This window comes from Saccopteryx bilineata, chromosome 4, assembly GCF_036850765.1.
Source record: "Saccopteryx bilineata isolate mSacBil1 chromosome 4, mSacBil1_pri_phased_curated, whole genome shotgun sequence".
NCBI lineage: Eukaryota > Metazoa > Chordata > Mammalia > Chiroptera > Emballonuridae > Saccopteryx > Saccopteryx bilineata.
In genome coordinates this window covers 273,494,641-273,507,504 of record NC_089493.1, presented here as the reverse complement: position 1 = coordinate 273,507,504, position 12,864 = coordinate 273,494,641, and the positions used below count along the sequence as shown (strand labels likewise).

Here is a 12,864-nt window from a genome sequence, read left to right as displayed (position 1 = left end):
GGACAGTATCGATGAGAAACTGGGCTGGATAAAAGTTAGTTTGAATTACTAGAGAGAAACGCCAGTGGAAAATGCCATTCTCCCCTCTCCTTTCCAAAGGGGGTGCTTGGTTGGGCTATGGAGGACCAAGGAGTCTACTCACCTGTGGATGGAGGCCAGTTTGGAGGACTTCCTGCCGATGGAGAACTCAGAACAGTAGAAATCAGCCTCAGCCCAGGTCTTATTGAGAGGGAAAAACCGATAGCAGTGACCTTTGAACTCCATCCAGAACAGGGGGCACAGGGAAGCCTGGGGCAGCTCCGGCATGGCTGGGGGCAGAGGGGAAATGCTGGCAGTGCAAACATTGTTTCTACAGCTGATGGCATATTTTCAGGAATGAAAGTAAAACACGTTCCGTGGTGATTAATGCAGTTCTACCCTTGAGGTCCAGAAAACACATGCATATCTAAAGTTTACAAAATAATCAAAGTAATATAAGCTCATTATAGAACACTTAGAAAATGCCACTACTTTGGTATATTTTTCTTTATGTCATGCTTGAATAGACTGGTTTATAAAAAACACAATTGTGGGCCCTGGCCAGTGGCCCACTGGATACAGCGATGGCCTAGAGTATTAATGTGCCAAGTTGGATTACCAGTCAGAACACACAGGAGAACTGACCATCTGCTTTTCTCCTCCTCTCCCTCCCCCTTTTCTCCCTCTCCCTACTCACAGCTAGTGGCTCGATTAGTTCGAGTGTGGCCCTGAGTGCTGAGGATAGCTCCATTGGAACACACCATCCTCAGGCACTAAAAATAGCTTGGTACTCAAGCATTGGTCCTACATGGGATTGTGGGGTAGATCCCGTTTGGGAGACATGGGGAGAGTCTGCCTCACTATCTCTCCTCCTCTCACCTAAATTTTTTTTTTTTTTGTATTTTTCTGAAGCTGGAAACGGGGAGAGACAGTCAGACAGACTCCTGCATGCGCCCGACCGGGATCCACCCGGCACGCCCACCAGGGGTGACGCTCTGCCCACCAGGGGGCGATGCTCTGCCCCTCCGGGGGGTTGCTCTGTCGCGACCAGAGCCACTCTAGTGCCTGGGGTAGAGGCCAAGGAGCCATCCCCAGCGCCTGGGCCATCTCTGCTCCAATGGAGCCTCAGCTGCGGGAGGGGAAGAGAGAGACAGAGAGGAAGGAGAGGGGGAGGGGTGGAGAAGCAGATGGGCGCCTCTCCTGTGTGCCCTGGCCGGGAATCGAACCTGGGACCCCTGCACACCAGGCCGACGCTCTACCACTGAGCCAACCGGCCAGGGCCTAAAATTTTTTTTAAATGCTTAAAAAGTACAATTGTTATTATATTACTGTATTTTTTTTTTTTTTTGTATTTTTCTGAAGCCGGAAACGGGGAGAGACAGTCAGACAGACTCCCGCATGCGCCCGACTGGGATCCACCCGGCACGCCCACCAGGGGCGATGCTCTGCCCACCAGGGGGTGATGCTCTGCCCCTCTGGGGCGTCGCTCTGCCGCGACCAGAGCTACTCTAGCGCCTGGGGCAGAGGCCAAGGAGCCATCCCCAGCGCCCGGGCCATCTTTGCTCCAATGGAGCCTTGGCTGCGGGAGGGGAAGAGAGAGACAGAGAGGAAGGGGGGGGGGTGGAGAAGCAAATGGGTGCTTCTCCTATGTGCCCTGGCTGGGAATCGAACCCGGGTCCCCCGCACGCCAGGCCGACACTCTACCACTGAGCCAACCGGCCAGGGCCATTACTGTATTTTTTGCTTTATAAGATGCACCTGACCATAAGACACACCTAAGGTTTTTAAGGAGGAAAATAAGAAAAGAAATATTCTGAACCAAATGGTATGTTAAAATATTTAATAAAATACTGTATTTTTCACTCCAAAGACACACGGGCATTTCCCCCTCCACTTTGGGGGGGGGGAAGTGTGTTTTATGGAGAGAAAATATGGTATATTATTTATAACAGTCAGTACTGTATTCTGATTTCTAAAACTTAGAGTATAAGCACTCCCACCCCCCGCCCCGTGTCATTGTAAGTTTTAGTAAACATTGTTTTAAATAGCTCTTGAATACTCCACAGAGTGGCCCCTCTAGAGCTTATTCAATCATTCCCCTATTTATGGATAATTAGAATGTTCCCCTTAAAAAAATCAACAATTACACATTATGCAGAGATGAACAGCCTGTGCATAAAACCTTTTCAGCATTTCTCATGATTTTCCGAGGAGAGACTTTTAAGGTTTGATACAATTTGCTCAATTGCCTCCTGAAAGCAATTGATACTCCCACGCAATGTCTGAGAGTGCCCATCTCACGGTGCCCCTGCCTGCGCCAGGGTTACCACTTTAACAGCAGTCTTTGCAAATTTTATAAGCAAAGAGTGTATCTTGTTTCCATTTGCAAGTCTTGGCTCTCTAGCAAGGGTGGACATTTCTTTCCCAGTGTTTATTGACAAACTACAACCGAGACCATTTATATCATTAACTCAGCCCAAGAAAAGGCATAAATGAAAAACCCAGGTTAGAGACAACAAAGTTCTCCCAAGCTTCAGCCCCTCTGGAGGCCCCTTAGGAGATGTGTTTGTTTTGAAATCATAACTCCAGATGACTGGCTTGGGGGAGGATGCATGTGGCGAACCATCCCTGAACTAGGTTGGGTGGCCAGTGGTGACATTTGTTAGACTAAGATCGGGATGCCTGGGTCACAGCCACCAGCTCTGGGTCACACCTGCCGTGCTGTGTGATGCTGGCACATTCCTTTCCTTCTCAGCTGTCAAGCTGGCTGTTCCCTGGGGTACCTTTTGCAGTGCTCAGGGTGTGGGATCTTTGCCTTTGAAGCCAGTATAATAGCTGGCTAAGCATGATTAAAAAGGTAGTAGACAACATGTATGACATGCCAAGTTCCTATTAGGGAAGCTGTGGCTTAGACAGGTTAAGTGACTTGCCCGAGGTTATCCTGCTAGTAAGTGGCAGAGTAAGGATTTGAACCCAGGCCTCTTGACTCCAAAGCCTTTGATCTTAAAATCCACATGATGAAATTAATCTTCCTTTAACACCTGCTTCACATGGTTGCTAGGCCAACTAAATTTCTCAATCCATATATGGATTGTTCTGTAATAATATGGTTATTGATGACTAGCTCAGGGTTTCATAATCAGGGTTGAAGACCCTGGAATTAAATGCAAAATTGAAAGTGTGTGTGCGTGCGTACCTCTGCATTTTTCTGAAGAAAGGAACAGTGGCATTATCCAACAGAGCTTATTCCAAGCCATGCTTCCTGTTGGAGCCACTGGGCATCTCCATCTGACCAAGACCAACCCTTTCTCCACCCGGGAAGCTGCACTGGTCCATCCTGGTTTGTCCCAACTCTCCTCGTTGGTCCCGGCCAACTGTCTTTCAATGCGCGCCATTTTCTGAGCTGATTCACTGTTTACTTTCTTTTTTTTTTTTTTTTCTGAAGCTGGAAACAGGGAGAGACAGTCAGACAGACTCCCGCATGCGCCCGACCGGGATCCACCCGGCACGCCCACCAGGGGCGAAGCTCTGTCCACCAGGGGGCGATGCTCTGCCCATCCTGGGCGTCACCATGTTGCGAACAGAGCCACTCTAGCACCTGAGGCAGAGGCCACAGAGCCATCCCCAGCGCCCGGGCCATCTTTGCTCCAATGGAGCCTTGGCTGCGGGAGGGGAAGAGAGAGACAGAGAGGAAAGTGCGGCGGAGGGGTGGAGAAGCAAATGGGCGCTTCTCCTGTGTGCCCTGGCCGGGAATCGAACCTGGGTCCTCCGCACGCTAGGCCGACGCTCTACCGCTGAGCCAACCGGCCAGGGCACTATTTACTTTCTTAATTCTCCTCTACCTCGCAAAGGGAGAGAGCTGTGCACAAGGAGTTCGGCGGGCTCAATGTCCTCGGCCTGTCCCTGCCCCGCGGAGCTGGGTCTCCTCCTTTCTCAGCTGAGAGCATGGGTCCAGGAGGACACTGCTGTGATGCTGTCCACGGTGCTGGCCAAGATGGCTGAAGGACCCCTTAGGACTCTGAGAGGTACTGAGCTCTTTGTGTGGACTTTCAGGTCCTGCCTTCTACACAGAGACTCCCCTACTTTGGAGCCGTTACCCCCTCCACATGGATGAGAAGCAGCGGACAATTTCCACCTGCTTTCCACCCATCACTTGTAACCGGGGACACTCATTGGTTTGCCCAGGAGTTGGCTGGATTAATTGGCAAAGAGTGTGGTATTTCTGGTGCGAACCCACGTTCCCCACTCCCATCCATTCTAAATATTCCTATTAGAGATGGAAGTAGGTTGACCACGCCATCCCAGCTTGCCGGGGACAGTCCCACTTTTAAAACCTAATGTCCCTCATCCCAGGCCCTCCTCTGCTGGTCACCCTGGAGCAGTGGTTTAGAGCAGTTGTGACCCCCAGGGGCGTTGGACAATGCCTAGAGACATTTGTGGTTGTTAAATGGAGGGATGCTATAGGTATCTAACTGGTAGAGGTCAGGAATGTTACTAAACATCTTATAATAAACAGGACAGCTTCCCACCGCACAGTTTCCATCCCCAAATGTCAACAGAAACCCAGCCCTGGATAGAAGGCTGAAATCCCCAAACATAAAAGGATCCCACAGTGCAGGAACAAAACATCACTATGGATATACATACACATCTCTCAGCTTATCTGTATTTAACAAAAAGTAAGCCCCAGGCCACACAACTGATTAGAAGTTGAGTTTGGGTTGTTTCTCTAATTTCAGACTTAAAACATTTTACTATAATAAACCCATGGCTTAAAAGCACTGAGACATTGCTAGAACATTGTATTTAAATTGAACAGTACAGACCTCACCAAAGAGTGCTGAAGAAGGGAGGTCTTGCCTTTTCCTCCGTGAGTTTGGCACGAGGCAGACTTCTTCGTCATCTCTCTCTGACAGTAGGAGGAGTTTATTGTGGGTTTTTTCCCTCCTGGCACATACTTGGTACGCAATAACTAGCTTTGAATGACTAAATACATGTTAGGGCAGGGGTCGGGGACCTATGGCTCGCGAGCCAGATGTGGCTCTTTTGATGGCTGCATCTGGCTCGCAGACAAATCTTTAATAAAAAAATAATAACATTAAAAATATAAAACATTCTCATGTACTACAATCTATTCATTTCTTACCGCTCATGTTCACGGTTGCAGGGGGACAACACCAAATTTTTATTGGATAATGCATCATGTACACGGGTCGTTGTATGGCTCTCACGAAATTACATTTTAAAATTTGTGGCATTCATGGCTCTCTCAGCCAAAAAGATTCCCAACCCCTGTGCTAGGGGATCACACACTGTTTTTTTGGGCCACTGCCCCCTTCTGGGGACAGTGAGGAGAAGGTGTGTGCACCGTCCATGTGTCCTAACTCAAGGATAGCTGTCCCTGGACTTTTCTAGTCTGGCTTTCCAGATCATTCGGCACAACAGTAGCTGGGAAGATCGCTAGCAATGCAGGATCTCAGCACTCCTACCCAGACCCAGAGTCAGAACCTGCATTTCAGCAAGGCTCCCTGTGATTTGGTGTGCACAGGAAGATCTGGGAGCGCTGGTCCACGGTGTGCCAGACCAATGGATGGAGCCTGGAGACTCACTCACTCATTCGCTCACTCACTGAGTCAGGCTGGGCCAGGAAGACTGAATGGTTAATTAAGTGATGGGGGATCCTAGCTCCTAGAAGAAGCTCCAAGGCTTCTCCAAGGTCCTAAGATCTGATGGCTATTTTATTTTATTTATTTTGGAGAGAGAGACAGATTCAGAGACTGGAAGGGAGAGAGATAATAAGCATCAACTCATAGTTGTGACACCTTAGCTGTTCACTGGTTTCTTCTCATATGTGCCTTGACTGAGGAGATCCAGCCCCTTGCTCAAGCCAGCAATCTTGGGATCAAGCTAGCAACCTTGGGCTTCAAGCAGTGACCCTTGGGTTCAAGCCAATAACCATGGGATCATATCAATGATCCCACACTCAAGTCAGTGACCCCCATGCTCAAGCTGGTGACCTCAGGATCTCAAACCTGGGACCTCAGCATCCCAGGTCAATGTTCTGTCCACTGCGCCACCGCCAGTCAGGCCTGACGGCTATTTTGAAAGCAAGTGACCTATGTGTAAAACAATCTCCCTGAGCTGTGGCCGCACAGAGCTCCTTACACTGCCCCCTCCAGATCCCTTTGATTTTCTCCACCAAGCAAATGATGGTTATGGATGCCTGCGGTGAAACATACCAGAAAATGAGGCTGTGACAGGTCACTGCCCAATTACTCCCTTTTCCACCTGGGCAGGCAAAGGTCTTTAACTGGGAGGACCTGGGAGGCTAAGCGCAGCCCTGTGCTTGCACTGGGATGGCAATGAACTCTATTCTGCCTGGTAGTTCTGTGGTTCCCCCCACCCCCCAGCCACTTTTCCTCTCGGATTTTAGAAACTGGGAATAGAAAGATCTCAAGAACGCCTTTCATCAACCTAAACCCAAAGTAGCCTTTGCTAATCTCTGCCTTTCTTGTGAAGGGATTTCTATAGTTTTATAGCTTGACAGGTTGTAAGGTGACAATGACCAAGGCCAACCCTGTTGAGCTTTCATCTGAGCCAAGTCAATTTACTTAGTCTTCACACATCCTACAATGTAGATCACCCTCAGGTTACAGAGAAACCAAAAGCACAGAGAGGCTGAGTAATTTGCCCAAGATCACACAGCTCCTAAGTGGCAGAGCTAAGTTATGAAGTCAGGCTATCTGGCTCTAAGTCTAATGTAGAGACTCCTGCTGCATTTTTGCCCACTTTCTTTTGTCTCAGTCTTGATTGGCTGGACCTTCATTCATCTCCTTATTCATCAACACATCCTATGTGAGCACTTACTTGGTCTCAGGCAGTTGGCTGCATTCTGGAGATACCGCGTGGCAAACTACACAGAGGTGGCTTCTGACCACATGTCTATAGACACTGACATTGAGTACACAGAGGTGGCTTCTGACCACATGTCTATAGACACTGACATTGAGAAAAATAAGTGCAGACACATAGATGTCATTAATATGTGGTTTGTCGATGTGTGTCAGGCAGGTGAAAACTTGAGGGAGTAGCCTCCACATTATTTTGGAAGCTGATTATTTGTTGCCCCTTTTCTCTTCCTAGCTGCACTGCTGGCTGCCCTACTCCTGTCTCCGAGGAGCCCATGGGTGATTATAACAGGGCTCCAGGGCCCCTGCCCAGATGGAGGAAGGAAATACAGGGTGTGTCACAGGAGCACCTAAAAGTGACACATAACCCCCACTTAGAGATCAGGGAGGCTTCCTGGAGGGGGTGATGTCTGAACTGGAACCGGAGGTTGAATAAGAATCAGAGAAAGAGTGTTGCAGGTAGCAGAACACTATGTGCAAAGGCCCAAAGGTACAAGAGAGAAGGGGGCACTTGGAGAACTGCAAGTAAGATTCCGAGGTATGGGGAAGTGGGGGCGGGTGCAGAGGGGGAGGGTCAGGAGAAGAGGCCCAGGAGGTGACGGGGGAGGGTGGAGGAAAGGAACACACAAAGGTGCTTGTTGCTCTGGAAACAAGGCTGCTAAACTACAAGGTCCTTTAGCTTTGGCAGCACCACTCGTCCCGTCCCGAGGTCTCCCGGGGGGGATGGGAACCAGAGACTTTGGGACCACTGAGCTTATTAAGGAAGGAACACCCCAGTAGAGTTCAAGGCTCATTTTACCCCCTCTTTCTCTCTCTCTCTCTTTTTCTCTTTAAAAGAATAAATTCTCACCTTCCCACTCACTCTGGCTGCTGGCTCGCCTGGCCCCAATCCAGCCACCCACAAACTCACTACCCTGCTGCCTCCCTGCCCAGATCAGCCTTGAGAGTGAGAGCCAGCCAGGAGAGGAGGAGGAGGAGACTCTGGCGGCCACATTTATGTGGGTCCCCCCACCCACCCACAATACTGGACCTCAGGTGGCCCAGAGGCTTGAGAGGAAGTGTCTCTCAGTGCCCAGGAAGGCGGCTATAGGAGGGCTCAGTTACCTTCATCACCTTCACTTCCTGCTGCCTCCCTGGTCCACACGTCCCACTGCCAGCCCACCCTCCCTTCCCAGGGAGCTCCGGCTCTGGGGAACAGAACTGGTGGTCCCCAACTTCTTATGTCTGAGCTCTGCTTTCTCTTCTCTGGCCTGCTTTTGTGGCCACATGATACAGAGGAAAACAGCATTGGGTAGTTAGTATGTAACTCCCTGAGACCAACCTAGGAGGGGTATCAGTATCACCCCCATTTTATAGATGAGAACACTGAGGCTCAGAAAGATTAAGTCACTTGCTCGCACAACTAGCAACTGGCAGTACAGGATGAATCTCAGGACTGATGGACTGAAAAATTCCTAAGCATTAAAACTGTGAGAAATAAATTCCTGTTGTTTAAGCTTCCAGCCTATGGTATTTTGTTATAACAGCCTGAGCTAAAACCAACAGTTGATTAAGCAAATAATTCAACATTTCCTGGGTGCCTATTTGGCTTGCGGTCATTGCCTTCAAGTTGTTCACAGTCTGGAGGGAGGAACACACAACACGCATGGCCATGAGTCCTCACGTACTAAGAGATATTCTAGAATTACACAGGGCGCTCTGTGACCATAGAGGAGAGGTGAGAAATGAGCCAGAGTGTCCACAGGACACTCTAGGATCTGTCTCTATGACCCAGACCAGATTTGGGGTATGCTTTAGGAAGTAGGGACATCCCATTGCACAGGCCTCTGTACCCCAGTGTAAGAGCTTGGACTTTGAGTCAGATGACCCCAGTTGGAAACTCAACTCTTTGTGCCCTATTTTTTCATCTGTAAAATCAGCACAATGATAGTGCCTACTTCATAGGGAAGCCAGTGCGTGGCTCAGAGTAGACATTCTAATGAATATTAGATATTATTACAGCAGGAACAGCCTGGGCCCTGGACCTTTGCTGGAAACAAGCATGCAATGACAGCTTCTTAGGGGAAGAGGCTACAGAACTTGACTAATTTCTCCTTCCCAGACCCTGAGCTTCAAAATACTCTGCCAGATACCCTGATTGTGGGCTCAGGAGCCAGAGAAAGGGGGAAAAAATTTTTTTTAATTACTAATTTTAGAGAATGAGGAAGAGAGAGAGAGAGAGAGAGATCGACTTGTTCCACTTACTCATGCATTCACTTGTTGATTCTTTACTGTGCCCTGACCGTGGCTCGAACCCGCAACCCTGGCGCATCAGGATAATGCTCCAACCAACTGAGCTATCCCATCAGGGCAAGAAAGGAAACTTTGATGATTATAGTTGGAGAATCATCATAGCAAATATTTATGTAACTTTTACTAGGTGCCAGGTCTTCTTCTAAGCACTTCACATTCCTTAATCCATTAAACAATACCATCGAAGCCAGGTTCAGAGAAAAGGTTTTTGGAAAAAGGTCTAGTCTAGTTAAATCCCAAGTTTCTCAGAGCTGTCTAAAGAACCATTTGCCCCCCCACCCCAACCCCCCGAAGCAAATCTAGGGGTGTGGCCGAGTCACCCTATTTGGGTATATTTGCATATCCAGGGATGGGTAATGAAAAGTTTGGAGGCCCTGGCCGGTTGGCTCAGCGGTAGAGCGTCGGCCTAGCGTGCGGAGGACCCGGGTTCGATTCCCGGCCAGGGCACATAGGAGAAGCGCCCATTTGCTTCTCCACCCCTCCGCCGCACCTTCCTCTCTGTCTCTCTCTTCCCCTCCCGCAGCCAAGGCTCCATTGGAGCAAAGATGGCCCGGGCGCTGGGGATGGCTCTGTGGCCTCTGCCCCAGGCGCTAGAGTGGCTCTGGTCGCAACATGGCGACACCCAGGAGGGTCGAAACATGGCGACGCCCAGGATGGGCAGAGCATCGCCCCCTGGTGGGCAGAGCGTCGCCCCTGGTGGGCGTGCCGGGTGGATCCCGGTCGGGCGCATGCGGGAGTCTGTCTGACTGTCTCTCCCTGTTTCCAGCTTCAGAAAAATGCAAAAAAATAAAATAAAATAAAATAAAATAAAAAAATAAAAAAAAGAAAAGTTTGGAGCATTGGGATGAATGATGGAATGACAGGTGATCTGTTTTGCTTTGCACCTAAAGGCTGCAGAATCCAGAAGAAGACAAGCCAGGCCCACTCTCAGTAAGGAGGGCTTTTGGCTGTGCACACACCTTCATAGTTTGCGAGGGCCCACAAGGACCGTAGACAACATATCAACATACACACTCACACACACACTCACAAATTCTCCTTTGGGTTAAAATCACTTTTCTCCAGAGGATCGATCTGCTCGGGCTCTAGCTGGCTTTCTGCTGGGCTGGGAGCCTCGGGAGCAGTGCAACCACCACTTTGGATGGGTGATGACCTTGGTTGGGTCATGTGGCCTCTGTTTCCACAGTTGTAATGTGAAAGGGTTGGGTTGAGCAGATTTCTAGGACCCTTCCTTCCAACTCCAGCTCTGAGATCCCTAAGGCCGCTCGGTTAGAAGCGATCTCAGCCCTGTCTGAAGAGTGGGGGGTGAGGCGTGGGGATAGCTGTCTGCAAGTCCCTTTTCGAAGGCTGTGTGTTACAACAGAAACATGTGTTTTCTGGCCAGCTCTCTCACAATATCAACCACCACCGTGGCAGAAGTGGTCATGGTACTAACTCTTATTTTTCAAGAGCTTACCAGGTGTTAAGCACTTTACCTGCATGATCTCATTGAAGGTCCCTAAAACATTTGGTAAGTAACATTATTATCCCCACTTTTCCAGGGGCAGAAATGTGAAGCTCAGAGAAAGGTTCCATGGGTACCAGCTAGTGAGCGAGAGAAGACTCCAAGTTGCTCCCAGTCTCAAATGCAGCCTCAGGCCCTTCCCACGCATGCTGGGCAGAAAGGCAAGACCTTGCAATACATAGGCAGCCTTCAAGAATATTTTATCCAACTTCTCTCCCGCTTGCCCATTGTACAGGTGAGGAAACTGAGGCGTGAGAGCAAGGATGCAAAGCCCCTGTTATGGACTGAATATTTGTATTTCTCCTAATTTGTATGTTGAAAACTTAACCCCCCACAATGGGATGGCATGTGGAGGTGGGGTCTTTGGAAGGTGATCAGGGTTAGATGACTAACTTGAACTGACTAATACAGACACTCAGAGTTTGTGACAGAGCCGGAGCCCCAAGGCTTGCCCAAATAAACTAAAATGACTCTTCATTCCCCACCATTAGAGTTGCCAGATTAGAGGGGGAAAAAAGTATGTCCAGGTAAATTTGAATTTCAGATAAATAACAAATCAATTTTTAGCATAAGTATCCCCTGTAATATTTAAGAAATATTTATACAAAAAAAATGATGTTATTTATCTGAAATTCAGATTTATCTGGGCATCGGTATTTTATCTGGCAACCCTATCAGCTCACTGTTTAAATGACCCCAACCCTATAACAGTCCAACAGTGTGGCCTTATGGGAATCTTACGGGTGTTTCATTAGTAGTTTTACCTTAATGGGGGTAAAAATAGTATGTCTGCCATAAAGTGATTGTGAGGATTAAATAAACTCATATATTAAAAGTGCTTAAAACAGTGCCTGACTATATAAATCATAATTGGTGTTACATTGTATTGGTATTATTATTATATTTTTTAAACAATGTTTGGAAATAGCCCTCTTGGCCGAGGTGACAGGCAAGATCCCCAGTCATGAGGAGACTGAAGGATTCGGACTCTTCCTACTCAGATGGGGTCCCCCTGAGTCAGCACCCCTTCCTCCCCATTGGAAGGGGGAAGAGATTGAGCCCATCTGAAGCCCTGTGTTCTCTAAATGGGACACTGGGAGGCCATATGTCCGAGGCTGATGGGTCCCAGTTCTCAGGGATGCTCCATAGAACTTGCAGAACTGCGTGCTGCTGGGCCAGGCTCCAGGGAGCCACCAGAGGGACGACGTGTCCTCCATGCCCAACCTCTGGTGGCACAGCACAGGTCTGAAAGCTCCCTGGGAAGCCGTCACAGCCAAGGTGGGGGTGGGGGGGCCCAGATGCCAAATTCCTAACAAATGATCATTTACAATTCTTCCTGTGGTGCCAGGCAGCAGGCACAGAGCACTTTGCCCACAGTACCCTCCCCCTCACACAGTAGCCCGGAGGGTGCCACTGTGCACCGGTCTCCAAAGGAAGCTGAGAATCAGAGAGGTTAAGAAACTTGCACCATGCCACATAGCTTTTGAGATGCAAAGCTGGGATTTAACATGAGGACTCTTGGCCCGGGTTGGTTGGCTCAGTTGGTTAGAGTGTCATCCCGCTATGCCAAGGTTGCAGGTACGATCCCTGGGCAGGACACACATAAGAATCAACCAGTGAATGCGTGAATGGGCGGAACAACAGGTCTCTCTCTCTCTCTCTCTTTCTCTCTCTCTCTCTCTCTCTCTCTCTCTCTCTCTCTCTCTCTCCTTCCTTCTAAAATCAATAAAACAACTTAAAAAATAAAACAAAATCAGGACTCTTCAGGTCTGGCCCTAGGACAATGCCAGTACCAGTGAGGTGGAGGAAAGAGAGCTGGAGGCCCCAGGAGGCCCAGCACAGCCCTGCAGCCCAGGCCGCTGGGCTTCACTGGTAGAACCTCGTGTCTGCAGCACGTTCCCCATCCACCTGCTCCCGGCCCTGGGCCCTGTGCTCACCTGGGCTGATACTGATGTCTGCTTGTGGAAAGGCCTGTGCAGAGAAGACGGTCAGGGTGGCCCAGGCCCACAACTCCCACCTCTGCATCCTGGGCCCCAAGAAGTCCACCTCCAGGCCTGAGTGGAGGAAAGAGGCCCTTTTGCAGGAGCTTGGGTCCGGATGGCTCTCCTGGGCCCAGGTGGAGACTGCCAGGAGCTCAGGAGG

At 49.4% G+C, this 12,864-nt stretch overlaps 1 protein-coding gene across 1 annotated transcript in view; it reads right to left on the bottom strand.

Moving 5' to 3' along the window:
* The window catches only part of CLEC19A (C-type lectin domain containing 19A), a 21,309-nt gene extending 8,445 nt beyond the window's left edge, over positions 1–12,864 (bottom strand). Inside the window, exons 1-2 of the mRNA XM_066278174.1 lie at positions 12,660–12,864; positions 143–308 (exon numbers count right to left, since the gene is read on the bottom strand). Coding sequence (XP_066134271.1) covers positions 143–308; positions 12,660–12,747 — 254 coding nt within the window. The 5' untranslated portion in view covers positions 12,748–12,864. The remainder of the gene's footprint in view (positions 1–142; positions 309–12,659) is intronic.